Source organism: Capra hircus, chromosome 11 (assembly GCF_001704415.2).
Source record: "Capra hircus breed San Clemente chromosome 11, ASM170441v1, whole genome shotgun sequence".
NCBI lineage: Eukaryota > Metazoa > Chordata > Mammalia > Artiodactyla > Bovidae > Capra > Capra hircus.
In genome coordinates, this window is record NC_030818.1 from 42885001 (window position 1) to 42903688 (window position 18688).

General features: G+C 46.0%; 1 protein-coding gene across 3 annotated transcripts in view; it reads right to left on the reverse strand.

Annotated features, from left to right (window-relative positions):
* BCL11A (B-cell CLL/lymphoma 11A) overlaps positions 1 to 17566 on the reverse strand; it is a 99667-nt gene extending 82101 nt beyond the window's left edge. For 2 of the 3 annotated variants that reach the window (XM_018055277.1, XM_018055276.1), the window contains exons 1-2: positions 16999 to 17566; positions 9686 to 10015 (exon numbers count right to left, since the gene is read on the reverse strand). In XM_018055277.1, coding sequence (XP_017910766.1) covers positions 9686 to 10015; positions 16999 to 17053 — 385 coding nt within the window. In that variant the 5' untranslated portion in view covers positions 17054 to 17566. The remainder of the gene's footprint in view (positions 1 to 9685; positions 10016 to 16998) is intronic. The other variant, XM_018055279.1, reaches the window with a different exon arrangement.

Sequence of the window (18688 nt, forward strand, 5' to 3'; positions counted from 1 at the left end):
TTTAATCCAAGAAGAACAGGTCAGGCCGACATCGGCTAACATTCAGAAAGTTAGGGTGTCCACCCACCACCACCCCACCCCAGTTATTAGAGAGCATCGTGGGAATTTGGACTTTCAAGCTTCCCAATTACCAGTGTGGAGAAGAATCTAACTCACACCTTGAATGCTGACTCCTACTTTAACTAACCTCATGACATTTAAGAAATTCTAGTGACAGAATTTCCACTGCAGGCCTCCCCCACTGCCATCCCAAACACTCCCTCCATCCAGGTGAAAAGCACAGAAGCCTCTGAATCCTCCCTCAGCTGGTGGACAAGTAAGACTGGGAATAACAGCTTTGAAAGGACCACGTGCCTGTGCTTACTGCTCCAAAGCTAGACCCAAAGGGCTCTCTACCTTGGTGATTGTCTTTGAACCCCTATTGAAAATATTCCAGTGGTTTCTCTCTGCCACCCTTCTCCCCCTCCCTATCCCCGACCCCCAGCCTCAGATGCTTTCCTGAAGTTGATCTTACCTGGAATGTAGGTATGTCAAGGAAGTGGGAAAAGAAGTGGAGAGAGAAGGGAGAAAACCTCAGGCACTATCTCCGATTTCCTCGACTCTCTAATCCAGGGCCCTGCTCAGAAACACGCCACATTTTAACATTTATTAGAAAGAATAGGAGGCAGAGCTTCACGGGACCTGCATTCACAACCATCTGTATGAACCACAGGTCCGCAGTCCTGACCAATTCTGTTTGACACTAATGTTACTCTATATGAGTAGAGTTCAATGAGGGTTGATATGGGATGTGACAGAGTAAATCAGAATTAGATTAAAAACAAAAGTTTAGAAACCGATGCTACACTGCAGAGCAAATGGGAGTTGAAGGCCAAATTTCCCCTAACTGCCTTCAAGTCATTTTCCCTATTAGAGTGTTTGCCCGCCACCCCCCTGCTGGCAGTGCCACAATCCCATCAGAGAGCAGAGTGGAATGCATATAGGAAGGCCTGAGATATTCCTCTTTAGATACAATACCTATATATTTAATATATAGCAATTAACTTCTGGTCAGGAGTCTGCAGGCAGCAAGCTGCCCCAAGCAGATAGTGGGGGAGGGGCCTGGAGCTGGGACAAGCACAAAAGACAGGTCCAACAACAATGCCTGCTGTCAGCAGCTGAATTATTTTTATACAGGAATTTTTATCTCTATTGTACAAACAAGTACGTGTCTGTGCAGACTTGTTAAGCAATCCACTTGTATGTAGAATAAGATTTTTTTTTCTTTCTTGCTACCAGTCACACAGCTCCAAGATCAGAAGAAATACATAGTCTTTGAAGCTGCTCAAATGTTTTAGTTAAAAGGACAGCAGTTGTTTTCAAAGATCCAAGAGTATCTTTATCAGAATTAAATTTTTCCTTATTGATTTTTTTCTCCTTAACATAACAAAAACATAACATGAGAAGGTTAAGATTTATTATTAAAATTATTCTCAGCCTTTAAATCATACTTCAGTAGCCAATGTTCACTTTTAAATGTAAAAGAATAATTTTTTAAAATCTTAGGATGGGATAGAGTAGGAGAGAAAAACTCATGAGATTTAAAATTTAATACTGTTAAGGCACTGTTTTAACTATGAACTCAAAGATAGGGGTGGGGGCAAAATGGGCAGTAAATGGCTTATTGCAAGTTGCCCCTAAATGTAAATAATCATGACATCATGGTATCCCCTGAGTCAGTAGAAGGAAATGCTTCAGATATTTTTTGTGACCCAAAGAGAAACTCCATATTTAAAACCTAAAAAGCAGATATGGCACATAGTGCCTCATGCTGCAGCTAAGGCAGGAATCCAAGCTACACTTCATTTTCCTAAAAACTGACAGATGTGATTTTTTTTCTGTACTTCTTTATGCATCATTACATATCAAGAAAATGAACAACTGATGAATATAAATGTAAATGCCCCGATGCTTAGCAGGAGGTTTCCCCATTTTTTTTTAAAGAAAATTCCAAAATAAACTAGAAAGCAGAGAAAGGGGGGGAACACCACAGCACCTGTGTTCTTTCTGAAAGCACTTCTGCAGGTTTCACAATAATTCCACTCTTCATTTTAATGGGAGTTTTTAAACCGATGGACTCACCTCTATCTAAAACTGAGATCAAATTGTAGGTGTAACTGTTCATTGCCCATGCTAACAACAGGGAAGATACAAACAGAAACTCATTGTGCGTGACCACAGGTCCCCAGGTATCCCCTTCATCAATAGGCCTGCTCCAGGTCCCCACTGGGAATTCCCTGGTGGGACGATTCAATTCTGAGTAACACGCTGCCAACCCTATCTGGAAAAGTGGAAAAGGGTGTGCACAGCGTCTTCTCGCCTCTTTTACAGGAAGTTTAAACCTGATCATCTCAACTTTAGTGGCTATAATTTGTTGTCTAGAACTTGGTCTTTTATCTATCTAAAGAAATCAAAAAGAAAAAAGGAAGGCAGAGAGCAAGCGAGCTGTGGCCTGGCCTAGCCCCTAGCAGGGCTCTAGCTCAGAGCGGTAACCTGTGCAGGTAAGCCTTCCAGCGGCATTGCATCAGACAGGCTCACATCAGTCTCCAGGGTGAATAGAGAGGTGAAACACTGGTGCCCTGTGTGCAAACTCCTCATTCTCCAGTTCTTGGCAGCTTATTTTTCCAAGTGTTTTGTTTCAGGAAACGTGTGTATTTTTCTTTGTACATTTTGTGGATTTCCCACAACTGGCTCTGACAGCTGTTGATTCTGTTAAATGAACACATTATAAAAATCCTCTTTAAAACCTCAAGCAAGAGTGGACTTAAAAATAATGGCAAAATATTTTAATGGAGTTCCAGTTGAGAGTTGGTTTAAAAAAAAAAAAGTAAAATGAAAGTACAGAAGTCCTTTAAGTCAGAGCTAGATTTAAACTGAATGTATGAGCACGTGTGCATGTGTGCGTATGTGTGCGTGTGTTTAATGGGGAAAGAGGGGTGTTGCAAATCACCACAAATATTTACACTGTACTCCCTTTGTTCAAATCACATACTTTTAACAGGAAAAGCTGGAACTGTGGCTATTTAAAATTTTAAATATTCAAACGCCTGTAATTAACCATATGAAACAAATTATGTCGCTTTTCTCCATACCAGCACATGCAAAGAAATTCGGGTGGGGGACTGGGAGGTGGCAGAGTCGGGGAGACAACTCCAAGAGGAGGCAAGGATGATGTTTTCATTTTGCTCTAGATCAAAGGAGAACAAGAATGGAAACTGTGGCAGAGCCAGCATTTTTACATCGCTGTCTTTCACACTGGGCTATCTAAGTTTACACAATTCCCCAGACTGGCTGCATATTAAGCTTGCTGTGTACAGCTTTATTATGGTGCGCTGGTGGAAGAAGCATTAATATTCCGGCTCTGCAACTGACAGGGCATTTACATGCGCCCATATGAGCGGCACCTGAGAGATCTTCCAAGGTGCAGTAGCTGTGCGCCTATTGTAAAGGCAAATGAAGCTCACCTATTCCCTGCTGGGGTCAGAAGTGACCTCACCACCCCCCAAGCCTCAAATCCTTCCCTTGCCAGCCTAACTCGATGCCATCACAGAATGACGAATGAGCTCAGAAATAGACCCTAAGTTACTAACCCTGCTAAGAACAGCAAAAGCCATTGCTGAAATGTTTTAAAATGCACAGGGAGTGCAGCTGGCCAGTAAAAAGCAGAGACAAATTCCAGTGAACCCAATATGGAATACGTTACATTCTAAAACTGATTAGAAATCTAGTCTGATGTTTACTGGCTTCAAATTGAGTTTGGCATCAAGCATACTGGCTTTCATAATGCTGGCATTTTTTTATTATTATTATTTTAAATCTGCCTTTGGTTCCTAGGAGCACATGTGGAGAGCTAAAGCATTCTTATTCGTCAGGTTACATTTCCTAGAAATTAAGTTAGTGACACAAAATGACTCTAGTAGCAGTGATGTGGTCCATGCTCAAATTAATTAGGTCATTTTTGTAAAACCTACACGACAAATTACAAAGGTAAATTTACTGATATTGGCCAGAGCTCTATCCCCTGGAAGAAAAGGGGAGAAGCATTTTGAGGACTTATTTACCTGGGTAGGAGGAGAGAACAGAGAAGGGAGAGAGACAATGGCCAATTTCCCATTGGTATTACAAATAAAAATACTAGTCATTATCCGTTAAATTATATAGTCTGAATACATTTTATGAATTTATTAATGTCTTCCAAATTGACACATAAAATTAAAACCTGCTTGATTTGAGACAGTGTTAAAAATGGACCCTAAGTTTAAATTTTTTTTTAAAATCCGTGTAATAACAACACTGCTGACATAACCATGACCCAAATGAAATCTGAACAAGCAGAAAGGTACTAAAGATCCTTGGTGATTAAATCTCTTGCTAAAAAAGTGGCAAGGTGCCAGGCTGGGTCCGATTTGATGCTAAGTGCCTTTTATTGCACAAAGCTGGTACTACTGTATGCAAAAACAGACTTGGGCTTGGGGTAAATTTTGTCAAATGATTTCTTTGTGCAATAAAGGGTGTGAACAGACCAACCAGAGTAGATTAAATTAACAACGAGTGACGCAATCTTGGTGCATCGCCCTAACTGTGCTACTTCAGTTAAATTTCACATTTTCTCCCAAACGAAAGCCAAAACTGTCTTCCTTTCTCACTGACTAGTGTGCAAGGCCACCACTCACCTATTCTTTTTGAAACACTTTGGCTAAGAAATCACAAAATTCTGAAAAATACCTCCTTAGGTTTTGCACATCTCTGTTACATATTTCAATTCAGTCCCCCACATTAGCCAAACTGAAACAGCAGTGTGAAAATAATGATTTTCCAGGATTCTACAATGTGCCATTAATATGCATCCAACTCACCTCTTCCCTAGGCTTAAGGTTTGCTGTTCTAATTCTGCCTACACGTGTCTATACCCAGTTGCATTTCCCAACCCATGGGCAGCTCCACAATTAAATGCTACACTCACCAGGAGGAAGGTGTGCAAAACAGATTTCAGATCCTTTAAAAGTAAAAGGCACAACTTGCAACAAAACTAGGAATGGGGTGATTTGAGAAATTACAGCACTGTTTTTTTTAAGCCTTCATAGAATAAACACAGAGAATGGGAGGGAAACTTCCCCCCTGCTCCTGTTCTTGAAGTGAATACATATTTGTGTTTCCAATAAAAGGCCATTTTTACATTAACTGTCTGTAACAGCAGGAGACGGAAAAACTAACACAATCTCCACATCACACACAGGACGATCTTCATATCACGTGGCCCTGTTCTAAAAACTAGTATTTATAAAAGACAACTAGGAAAGTGCACAATGCATCTTTTCTGTGTCACCAAAAGGGTAACGTCACAAGAACTTTGGGATCTTTGGGATCTTCCACATTTTAGGTTTTTTTTTTCTTTTTGGCTTGCCCAAGTAAATTTAGCAGCCATGCGGGCCACTGTGTTTAATTAAGCTTTCAAAAGTCCTCTGACAATGCCAACAATTGTAAGACACTTCTGCGGCTCAATCATGCAATCGCTGTGACAGTTCTATTTACAATTTGTCTTAGAAAGAGTTTCTCTGACATTGTACTTTGACAAAACATCCAAGCTGCCAGTTCACAACCTTTCTCTGTCTTATTTACAAATACATCTTGTATATAGGACTCCCGGTCTCATGAACATGAGCCTTTGGGTAATGGCCTCGCAAAATGGGCTCCCAATGAAAATTCTAGGTATTTATTAAAAAACAATATTCTTTATTCTCTAGGTGTGAAGGTTAAATAAAATGTTCACCAGTATACTGGGGATTTTTTTGTTTGCTTGTCATTTTTTGTAGCTGCCACACTAAAAATTCACTTCAGAAGTCAGCGATTTTTATTCAGAATCACACAAATAAAGAGAAATAAAAAATAGGTTAAAATAGGATACTATAATTTATAGTCTTATTTACAATTATATCATAAAGTACATCCTCCAGTTCAGTCTGAGATAGGAAAGAATTCAAATGGGTACAAAAAGAAAAGGCAAATTGAGTTTTTAAATTCCGAAAAGCATGAATATGGTATACTTGATTTACCTTTAAGTAACATGTTTATATATTTCTGGATTGAATCGGTACTTTTCCTTCCACAGAGCTTCTGCCTTACATATTATTATCTAGGTATGAGGTGTATTGTCTAGGCAAATAATTTTTAAATACCCTGATATCAATGCCTATGCTCTTGATTTTAAAGAGAAAAAATGTTAGATAGCAACAGACCGCTTGACAGTTCACAGGACTCATCATATTTTCTGCCACTCTCTCAAAAAGCTAACTTTATGACAGCTCAACCCTAATTTAAAGATTTCTATGTGCAATAAGCCAAAACCTCAAAGCTGACACTGTGGGATAATATTTTTTGGCCTTTTCTATAAGTGAACAGCAGTTCCACAGTCACTAATCTTCAATGAATACTTGCCCCCCTCATAAAACATGAGACTAGGAAACAAAACAAAACCCCAATTAAAAGCCCTGACTGCCAGTCAAAGACTGCTGATATCCAGTAGTGGATATTTGACACACACACTGATGATCTGGGCCCTGCACAATACAACCTGCTGGTTTCCAGTTAAATTAACACTGCTTCAGGAGTCTCAGCAGATCATAATCCCACAATATTTTGAATATTTGAATAAAATGAAAAAAAAAACCTGAGCAACATATATGTGTACATTCAACCTGGTAAAAATTATCCTCACTAAAAAATACTAGGCTTTGAAAGGCCTATGTACAGCCAAAACGCATGGCATCTTACTGAGGATTTAAAGAACTCCACTCAACCTCCTGTGTGAAAGCCCAAATTCTAAGCTTTATTTATCTCAGGAAGAAGATCTGTCCCTGTTTGATTCCAGCTTCCTGCCTATAAGACAGCACAGAGCACTCAGTAAGCTCATATCCAACTTATACCACTTTAATAAAGCCTTTCCTACACAGCACATTTAAATAACTACCTTTTATACAGTTGCCAAACATATTCTTCTAGAGATTCATCAATATATCTCTTTCCTAATGCAGAGCATTGCTTCTCTTTTTTGTGTGTGACCCAATTCAAATATCTACTGAATGATTACTCTTATTGTTTCCTTCCTCACCATAAAAAGAAAAGCACACTTGGAACGGTGAAGATGTGCTTGAGAGAAATGGGCTGCGAGTACACAGCCGTCTTCCAGAACTTCACTGCAGAGGCACCTGAGAACCAGGGCATCTTAATTTACGTGCAATGGCAGAATGTTAATTTCACCATAGGAAACTCTTAATTCATTACCGTGAATTATGAGAAGTCGTGATTCTAGTTACTGACATCTCGCTTTGAGATGTGACCATGCTATTTATGTTCAGCCAATTCCAGGGTGGGAACAGGTGATTAAACACAATGAAAGGAATCAAGACTTTGTAATTATTTGTGCATGAAAGGTTTACCTCACCTGGGTTGCAGCACTGGTGCACCCATTGAATATCTTAGGTAGCTTAGGTAGCTTTTCATCTCAGCGGAATTGCTTAGCATTAGCCCTATAAAACATATCTTAAATGTGCTTTTTTGTGTGGAAGGGGTCCTTCTTTGAGCTCTCTTACAGTACTACTCCTTAAAAAAAAATCTTTATGACCACCAGAGAGTTCAGGAAAATCTCTTCTTTCCCTACGTAGATTTACAACTGTGACAGTGAAAAGCCTTCACTATAGGGCCTCCCCCCACCAGCTTTTAGATTTCTCCTGTAAGTACAGAGGCACAGAATTTTCAAGCTGGTTAATCGGAGACTGAATAACCTACTTGGGACCTCAGTAAGAAGTGTGGTTTTAATTCTTGCTTGACAGACACTGTGTTTTGTCTTTTTAAACGAGCGGCTCGATATGTAAATACGATGTTACATCACGCAAGTGTTACTCCATATTTGGAGATTTAGAAAGGCTTTGGATCTCTGAAGACCAAATCTCCTTCCGCTTGCTCTAGCTTCATTAATCATGCCTTACACTTCTGTTCATTTTCCTTCCAGTCACAAGACAGCACATGGAAATGGTCACCACCATATCCTACTGGGGGGCTGGGGGGACAGATAAAATTGTAACCTGCATGGCATATAAGCTTCATGGGATGGATTCAAGAAAACAGTTCGTAAACGCAGCTTCCCTGGCAGCAGCTTTCTCGTTTTACTAAAGGTAAAGTATCTGAGTGCTATTGCAGGAAGCATTAAAAAAGAAAGAAAATGCCACATTTGATTTTAATGAGCAAATTCCAGAGGGGGGAGGAGAAATGATACAACATTTAATCCCCTCTGGACCACTGACCCACTACAGTTCAACTCTCTGGTCAAACTCAGTCGGAGGGACAAGTTCCAGGGCATCAACTGATTCTATGTACCACCCTTCCTAAATCTAAACAAACCTTCTGCCTTTGGCGGGCAGGCGCAAGGGAAATAGAGGAAAGTGATTCAGACATGCCGGTTTTGTCACTACAGAATCCACATTCACTTCATCTTGTACATTAAATCACTGTTGTTTCATTTTTTTTAATGTTTTAAGGGTCACTATATAGTGTTGTTGATTATCATTCAGAGTAGGGATTTAAGTCCCTCTGTTAGTGGTTAATTCCTTTCCCCTGCGCTGCTGAGAAACCCATACCTCTAGCTACCTTTTTGCTAAAATTAACCAGAGGAAGCAGGGCTGTTGAATGCGTATATGTATTTTTCCAAGAGAAATTTAACATTGTGTTACAGCAGAAACAGTGAAGTCTGGACTGGACATTTGTAAGGGTGACATGTGGTTGTGTAAACCACAAACAAAATCAAGATACATCTGTCAAAACCACATCAGAGACAAGAGAGAGCACAAAGAAGCATTTATCATTTAGCTGAGGAGGCAGGCTGCAAGGAGCAGCCGTTCCTGTCAACCCAACCTTTTGAAATTTCCAACATGCCCTTAAACTTTTCGAGTAAGCATGTCTGTGCGCTTCAGCAACTGCCCTCTCTACTCTGGCCTGGCCAGTCGAAAATGGCATCTTAAAGTCAAGGTCACGGTGTCATCCCACCACGGGGCTGTGTTTAATTACAGCCCCATACGGGCTGACAGCCAATATGGATCCAAGGCTAGCCCCGAAGCTCAGTTAACTCTTTCCAGTCCCTCCAAAATGCCCCTCCAGCCCACCCGGCGTCACGGAAGCCTCGAAAACAAACTGCACCGCTAGGGAGGCCTGATCAGGTATTCTGACCCAAACATGTCACTGGCCGAACTACAAATGCCCATACAGCCCCTCTGCCTCTGACTTATCACCAGGGTTGGAAATGGGCCTTGGAAACTGGGCTAGGTGTCGTAAGGCTTGACACTTCAAAATGAGAAGGGAGAGAAAAGGAAAGAAATTCAGAATCGGATTCAGAGAGAGGGTATCAGAGAGGGTATCAGGTGTGTGTGTGTAACCTATCCTGCCTACATCTGACTCAAATGAAGTGGAAAATATTTATTTTTGTGTGTTCTGGACATAAGCCATAGGAATGATTACTTTAATGTTACAGGGCTGTCATGGACAGTCACATGGAGAAACACAGAAAGCACTTCACCACTCCTTAGTGCATGGCTACAGTGCCTTTGAGAATGAAAAGAAAACATGCAAACAGCTTTTCTCCTTGCTTCTCATTTACCTGCTATGTGTTCCTGTTTGGGGCAAATTCCTCTAGATGACGTTGATAAACAATCGTCATCCTCTGGCGTGACCTGGATGCCAACCTCCACGGGATTGGATGCTTTTTTCATCTCGATTGGTGAAGGGGAAGGTGGCTTATCCACAGCTTTTTCTAAGCAGAGGCTGCCATTGCATTGTTTCCGTTTGTGCTCGATAAAAATGAGAATGTCCCCCAACGGGAAGTTCATCTGGCACTGCCCACACGTGAGGAGGTCGTGGTCCCCTTCTGGGGCTCCCAAAGGTCCGTGGTCCGGTTCATCATCTGTAAGAATGGCTTCAAGTGGCTCGGCTGTGGTTGAAGAAACAAAAGCACAATTATTAGAGGGCCAGAAAGGAGAGGAAAGGGGGAAATACGTTCTCAACCCCATCCCACCCCAGCACATTATGTAAAGGGTTTCTAGGCTCCCGCATTTAATTCTCAGAAAAACATGTGAGCGCCTGAAACATACACGGGTGTGGAAACTGACAACAAGAAAGCAAATTTATCATAGAGGCAAACCATCATACAGTTAAAGAAAACTGCCTGACTTGTACACTTTCATGGAAAACTACACACACATATATACGTAACACACACACACACACAACAGTGTCCAGTTTGTGAGTTTAGAAAGAATGTGACTGTTATTTAAATAAATAGTTAGCACAGGAACATAACATAAGCTTAAATAATAACCACCCCCAAAGAACTGGTAAAAACATGGATTGAAACCAAATTTGTTTCTTTTTTCCTATACAGTAAGTTGTCTATTGTGCCCAAGAATAAAAGGAGAGGTGAATAAAACACACACACACCTTCTTTGTGTGTGAACATATACACTCAAAATATACAGAGACACGGCTTCATAAATTAGAAAGCTACTACATCACACAGAAAACGTGCCATATTTACACTGCCATAATAAGAAAAAGACTGCATTCACCTGTGAAACGAACGGATCTAAATAATAATCATAACGCAGTATAACCCACACTGCCAAAAACCTTTTTGATCTCACTCTCAGCTGTGCCACAAAATCAAACAAATACCAAATTCACTGGCAATTCTTCTCAGACACATTAGCTAAATGGGATACTTTTGAGTACTTAAGAAAATAAGCCAATTAGTCATTTTTTCATTCTGAAGAAAGGAATGCCTAAAATATTCTAAACATGTTTGCACTTGGTGGCCCCCATCACATAAAAATCAGAATGGTCAAGCAAACGCCACATTTCAGATCAAGGCTGAGAAGTCCTTTCTTAAGACTTGAAATACTTTGTCTAATGTTGTCAAAGTTGACTAATTTTCTGAATGAGCTCCAAAATGCTTCATTATGGGACTATTTCTGTACACATGATCACCAGTGGATGGTACAACAAGGTAGATATGTCTTTCATTCCTGTTTCTTTAAATTAAAAAAAAAAAAAAACCAACAAACAAACTTTGCACCAAAACACTCAAGCATGTATTTGAACAGCTTCTATCATTTTTTAAACTTCCAAAGGGGAAATGAGAGTAAGCCTCTGCTCCTGAAACCTTATGCTTACTTACTCCATCACCAAAAAAAAAAAAAAATTTACAAAACACAGAATACATCTAGGATGCTGCCAGTTAATAAAACTGAAGCAGAAAATGTACAAGTCTTAAACAGTTAATCAGTCTGACCTTCTTTAGCAAGCTGCCAATTTCACATTTAATGAACTTAAAGCCACAGAGAATCAAAAAATAGATTTTAATTTGAGTGTAGAATATTGGAACAGATTTTGATAAAGTGCAAAAATCCAGTGAACTCAGGTTAAATTTATTTCAACCCTACCCAGGCTGAATACTGAGGGGGAAGATCTGGAGTAACTCCCAGATGTGCTGGGTGAAATAATATTGAGAGAGCCCTGTCTAGCTGCACCTGTGCTCAACTAGGACATGTCATAATTTCTAGCCTCTGGTACTCCTCCTAATTTAACATAAGGTCACCACAGGAATATGAAGGTTATATTCCTACTAACAGAGACAGAAAAGTAAGCCCTTACATTTCTTTGCCCAACATACTGGCCGAAAGATAGATACACATGCATACTTTCCAAATAAAAGGAGACAAACAGAAGTGCCATGTTTCCCCTGCTTGCTTTCATTGTGACAAGGGAGGAACTGAATAAGGAAGTTATTGGCCAAGATTCCTCCTATTTGAATTAAGGATTTTAAGTACACATTAACAAATGTGGCTTTTTTGGTTGTTGTTCAGCATTAACTACAAGTTCAGAGGTTTACAGATTGAAGAAAGACTGAGGAGAAATACCTCATTTTTCAAAAGTTAGTAGTACCTAGAACCTTGGCAAAAAAAAAAAAAAAAACCACATTTTTTAAACTCCATCATTAGGATTTGTTCTTTATCCCCAAGCCCTGACACATTTCTGGAAATGGAAATATTATTTGGGAGCAAAAGAAGATATTCTCCTAGGTATCAAACAGTTAAAGGTAACGCGGTACAAAACAGACTTGGTTAAAGTCTTCTAAATGTAGTGACTGAACTGATTTACAATCAAAACCAGGAAATGAAGTGGTAATTCAGAGGTTGCTGATTACACCTCCACATTTCACCTAATTAATTTTATAGGAGGCAAAGTTCTTGAAAATAACAAGATGATCAAATGTACAGATATAAAACCTATAACCTCAACATTTTCTATGCTCTTAACGTAAATTATTGCTAATTAACAAGAATTATATCCTAATGTATGAAATACCTTTAACATCAGGCTCTCTGCTAAACATTTGGCTGGTGATGTTCAGAGAAATACCAAAATGTGTTATCATTGCTGCTACATTATTAAAAATCAGACGAAGTGGGGCACAAAGAAAATATGAAAATACAATTCTCTTGGTGTAATCTACTGATTTGCATTGACATCTTTTCTCACTGGCAATCAACATTTCCTTTCTGGGCTCTGATAATTTCTCTGTATTTTAATGCAAATTCCCCTTTCCCTAAAAACATTCCTAACCTCAGCCATTTTACCCCCTCCCTCAATTCAATTCCATCCTCCTTCACCCCCACAAACCCGGCCTTTCTAAGCTCCGGCCTAAGCGCTGGCTACAAAGCAGGGAGTCCAGGATTAAAGTGGAAGGGAGTGGGCAAATAATCATAATAATTAGCCGCGAATTCTCTACAAGGGGAAAAAGAAATACAAAATAAAACGCTTCTGCGTTCAAACAGCAAGACTGACTGAAACGTCTAAATGCCCCAGCCGCTGAACTGAGATCTCTTTCCTCTCTCAGCAGTTGCAAGGGAATAAATTTAAAAAAAAAAAAAAAAAAAAGCCTTATAAGAAATGTAGGGAAGGAGCAAGGGAAACAAGGGCTGCTGGGGAGGGGGAGGGGGAAAGGCGCTCTGCCTTCAAGTTTGCTTTCCAAGTCCTTCCCTTTGATTGTCTTAACAGGGTAAGAAAGCACACCGAGACTGAAATGCGGAGAGAAAAAGCAAAAAAAAAAAAAAAAAAAGCGAAGGCAGGGGCGACAGGCCCGGGGCAGGGCGCTCGGCGTGGGTAGGCTGCGCGGAAAGTGAAGTTGGGCGCCGGGACTCAGGCACAAAGCGAGTAGCGTGCTGTCCGCAGGCTCCGGTCGCGCTCGCTGCGAACACGTGCAGCGGCTGCCGCGGGGCCCGGAGCCGGGAGTCCGGGGCTGGGGGCGGGAGGCGGCGGGCAGCCCCGGGCCCCGACTGCTGCCTCCACGCCCGTCCTGCCCGGCCGCGGGGTGACGACGGTTCCCCAGGCCCACCAGGTGGAGATACGGGAAGTGAGGCTTGGAAAACTCGGCAGGTTACCCTGGCGCTGTCTCGGGATCACCGCACACACCTCAGGCGCGGGTCCTGAAATTCATGTGTCCACAGGCTCACACTTTTTACTTTGAGGGATCTCTGAAAATGCCTTTCTCCCGAAATCCTCGGCACCGGTGTGCACAGCGCGGCGGCGGCGGCTGCGGTTATTCATTATTAATGACGCCGTTTGCCCGCATCATTATGATGATAACTATTACTATTGTTGTGATTTCGGGCTCGGAGGCGAGAGCTGCAGGAGGCGGGGGAGCTGGGGTTGGGGGGTGGGGGGTCGGGCTGCAGAGGCGCCCGGCAAGCCTGCCGCGGCCGCCTCGGTCCGCGCTTTGCACGGGGATGAGGGGGTGGGAGAAGTGAACCTGGAGACTAAGTGCAAACTTGCCGGATCCCGCCTTCGGCCTTGCCCCAAAGCCGGAGAGCGCGCACTCCCCTTTCCTCCCAACCAAAAACGCCTGCCCGAAAGAACGAAAACTGCACCCGGCTCCACTCCCGGTGCACTGGGGAGTCGGCCACGCGCCCGGGCGCTTCTCCGCAGCCCTGGCCAGAAGCATTTTTAAAGTCAAAACGAAGAACAAAGACAGAAGGGGTGATGGGGTGGGGGGGGAGAGGAAGGGAATTCTGCCTAACCGTCCGTTTCCCCCACCCCCACCCTCGCAAAGCTCTTCCCTCCGGGTCGAGAAATGCAGAGGGGGGTGGGGGAGGAGGCCCTGGTACAGGTTCAAGTTCGCTGAGCTTTCTTGATCTTGTTCTGCCTCCTAGCGACCGAACGGCTCATTCAGCCCTAGAAACGGGGGATGGGGGCAGGGGGGAGGGAAAGGGGGTCCTGAAGACTAGAATGGCTCCCGCCCCCTCTGCGCACCGAGAAAATTAGAAAGGAGCGACCACCGCACCCACTTTAAACTGGCCCCTTAACCCAAAACACGCTCTGAGACTCGGGGATTCCAAGGGGATAACCCACCCAGCCTGGAGTCTCGGGATGGGCCCCGGGAGAGTGGGGGACGGGGGAGCAGCCTGGACCGCACGCCACAGTCCGTCCTTTGAGCCCCCAGTGCATCCTTCCGAAGAAGGGCCCGGCTTTCCCGAGCGCTGCGAACATTGCCCTTCCTTCCCGCCGGTACCTGGCCGGGCTGTAACTTCACACCGCCGCGCGCCGCGTCTGCTCCGCATCCGGCGCGGCCGGGGGAGTGGGGGCGGGGGAAAGCGGTGAGGGAGGGATGCGCGGGGGTGGGGAGAGGGAGGGCCCGCAACGTGCCCGGGCGGGGGAGCTTTCGAAGTGTGTGACAAGTTCCAGGACCCAGTAAAAAATTCAATTCCCTACGCGCACCACCCCCCCCCCCCGACACACACACCTTTAAAAAATACAGAACTGGATATAGGGTGGTCCTTTAAAATTGCAGCAAAAATTAAAATACGGGTCATGAATGAGGTGGGGGAGGGAAGTGGGCCCTCTCACGCCTTTCTTTCCTTTACAGCCAAACTTTCCTTAGCGCCCACTGCCTGCCTTTCCAGGCGCATTCTGTTAGCCAGGAGGCAGCCACCCACTTAACCACCCCACCTCCCTTATACAGACTCAGAAGGGCCCCCAGATCCAGCCAGGCCCGAGGTAGAGAGCAAGAACTCAAGGGAGGGATGCTTGGAGTCCCGGGGTCGAACACCCCCCAAAACCATACTCGAACCAACTACTCCCCTACCGTCTACCCCCACCCCCCGCCCCCCACCCCCACCTTGCGTGGCCGAGCTCCTGAGCTGGGGGCTATAGGCTTGTCCCTGTGGGGGGGGGACAGGGAAGGCACGTGGTGATCTCCCCGCCGCCCTGAGCTGTTGGCAAGAGGCGTCGCGGGTAGGGGACGGACAGGACTCGCTTTTAGGGTTGCTTTGCAAAATAAAAATGCTTTGCAAAGATGAGTTTCTCCCCAGCCGATTTCGCAGTAGGGTTGGCCAAGAGGAGGTCTGGGCATTGTACTAGGGGGCCAGAGAGGACCCTGGACCCGCTGGCGCTGAGTCGCTGCACCGCTTGCCGCTGGGCCAGCGGGCTGGCGGCGGGCGCCGGGTGGGCGATCCCGGGCGGGGCGGGGGCGCGGTGAGGCCGGGCGAGGCCCCGGCGAGGCCGGGCCGCAGCCGCCGCCCGCTCCCGGCCTGCCGCGCCGCGCTCGGTCCTCTGTCTGTTTGTTGGCAGGAGGTTCCCGCACACGCGGTGCTTGTAAACATTCAGACACGAGATTTTTCCCAATCAAAATCCACTTCCACTTTTTTTGAAAATCTTCCAAAAAATAGTAAGAGGAGGGAGTTCCTCGCTCCCTCTCTGTGCCGCCGGCGCTCTAAGTTTGCAACTAAAGAGGTTTTGGTGAAGGGGGTAATTGTATTTTTCCCCTCTATTAGAGATTGTGAGATATTTGTAGGGGGGGCGCGGTGGGGGAGTCAAAGAGGAGAGCGTTGCTGCAAACCGCTGGCGGAGCGCTTGGCGTCTGTCTGGGGGCAAAAAAAAAAAAAAAAATGTTGCCTTGTTTTATTTTATGTATTTTATTTTATTTTAACCTATTTTCGCCGCCACTGAGGTTCGACCGGGAGGGGCGGGCAGCGGCAACCCGGGCGGCAGCACCCACAGCGCCCTCCCTCCCTCTTCGACTGGCCCCCGGCCCTCGCTCCTGCCCTTCGGCGGCGGCGGCGGCGGCGGCGGCGGCGGCGGCGCGGGAGGGCCAGCGCGAGGAGCCGGCACAAAAGGCAGCGGGGCAAACACCCACCTCGGGCCGGAACAAAAGGCTGCAGCGCCGGCCGCAGCTCCGGTCCTTCCCGGTCGCCCAAGCTCTCCCGGGCACCGCGGCCCCTCTCCAGACTCGGCGGACTCAAGAGCGCCGTGGTCCCCCCTCCCACAATCCCACTTTCTCACTATTGTGGAGATGACTACTTTCTTCCCAGTGCACACTTGACCGTGAGCGCGCTGGTGTCCAAGGGCCAGTCTCACCTCTTTTCTCCCTGGGAATTGTTTTTTTTTTTTTTTTTTAACTTGGGCTCCCCACCCCCCGTTTTTCTTCCTACGGTAAGTGGAAGTAACCCCCTTTCCCCTCCAGTTCCCTCCCTTAGGTTTGCACGAGAGTTGTTAGCATCCACAGCATTGTTCATTATTTTGCAAAATTGGAGGCGAAATCATTGCATTCCTTTCTGAAAAGCGAAATAAAGCAGAGGAAAGCAGGAAAGAGGAGGAGTCAAATTTTTGTAAAATTAAATAAAATTAAAAGATTCGTGCTATCCCAAAAGTGTACATACGGCTACGATTCGGGATGGGATGAGGTTGGTCCCCCCCCCCCCGCTTTAATCTCTTTTATCCCGACTCTCGGAGGTTTTTCTCGTGAAAAAAAAAAATTTTTTAATGCATGCACACACCCCTCTCTCCCCCTTTCTCTTGCTTCTCGTCCTGCGCGCTCTCGTGATTATTAATAATTATTATTACTATTATTGGGTTACTTACGCGAGAATTCCCGTTTGCTTAAGTGCTGGGGTTTGCCTTGCTTGCGGCGAGACATGGTGGGCTGCGGGGCGGGCGGGAGGCGGCGGCGGCGGCGGCGGGCGGACGACGGCTCGGTTCACATCGGGAGAGCCGGGTTAGAAAGAAGGAGACTCCAGAGAAAATATCTTCATCAGTGCCTTTTGACATCCAAAATAAATTAGAAATAATACAAAGATGGCGCAGGGAAGATGAATTGTGGGAGAGCCGTCATGGCTTTTTTTTTTTTTAACCAAAAAAAAAAAAAAGAGAGAGAGAGAGAGAGGAGAGATAGAGGGGGAGAGAGAGAGAGAGAGATGAAAAAAATGGCAAAAGCCCCCCTGAGCTGCAAGTTCAAGTGCGGACGTGACGTCCCTGCGAACTTGAACGTCAGGAGTCTGGATGGACAGAGACACACAAAACATGGGCAGGGCGAGCAGGAGAGAAGGGGAGGAGGGAAGGGGAAGCTCACACCAATGGACACACATCAGGGGCTGGACATGAAAAAGAGACCAGGACAAGCCAATGGCCAGTGCGGGGCGGGGGAGGTGCCGGGCGGGGGGCTCCGCAGACGCCAGACGCGGCCCCCGTGGGAGGGGCGGGCGGAGGGGAGGGGGCGCTGGGGCCTCGGGCTCACCAGTGGCCGCAGCGAGTGCAGAGGCAGCGGCTTGGCGGGGAGAGAGGGAAGGGGCGGCGGGGGAGGGGAAGAGCCAGACGTGCGCCCTGCTCCCCCCAACACCGGCACGCGGACCCTAAAATGAAAGATTATTTTAAATTAAAAAAAAAAAGAGTGTCTGGAGGCTGCAGGGGCCGGGGAAGCGCGGGCGGAGGGAAGCCAGGTAGAGTTGCTCCGGGACACCCTCCTGCGTGCGCACACCCACTTCCCTTCGCCGCCGCCGCGGAGCTCGCGCCTCGTGCGCGGACGCCGGGGGCCGAAAGCCCAGAGCCCGCGGCTGCGCTCGGGAAACTTTGCTCGAGGAGAGGATAGCCAAGAAAAATCATCCGAAGTTGGGAGCTGAGCCTCCAAGTTACAGCTACGCCGCGGGCAAGGGGAGGCGGGAAGGAGCGCCCGGCCAAGCAGAGTCCAGCTCAAGTTCGGAGGCTTGCGGGTCCGGAAAGGCAGCGCGGGGGCCTCCGGGAGCCCGGGCGGTCCGAGAGAGAGAGACAGGGCAAGGGCGAGAGAGGAGATGCAGGCCCCGGGCCGGCTGGCGGGGAGGGCGCCCCCCAGGCCGAGCCGGGGGGCCGGAGATCTGAACGTCCAGACAAACGATCAGGTCTGAATGCCACTGGGAGTAAGGAGTCAGGCTCTCAACGGTCGAGGAGGAAGAAAGAACAAGGAGCCGGACTCGGGGCACATTCCGGCCCCGGGAGTGGAGTGCCCGGACCCAGGGCGAAGGAGGCGCAGAGGCGTCCACCTCACGGGGCCGCCGCCAGCCAGAGGACAAAGCCCGGGCAGTCCGAGGAGTGCCAGTCCCTGGGAACGGGCTCCCGGCGCCGCGGGAGGTCCCTAAGCTGGGTCCCAAGAAAAGACACACCCCCTCCCACTCCAGAGCTACTGCTAAAGCACCGAGGAACCGCAAGAAAATGTTTCTTACGGGCAGAGCACAACTAGTCCAGTGCAGTTACCCAGGGAAAGAAAATGGGGAATGAAGAAAGAGCGACTGGCTCGCGGGAG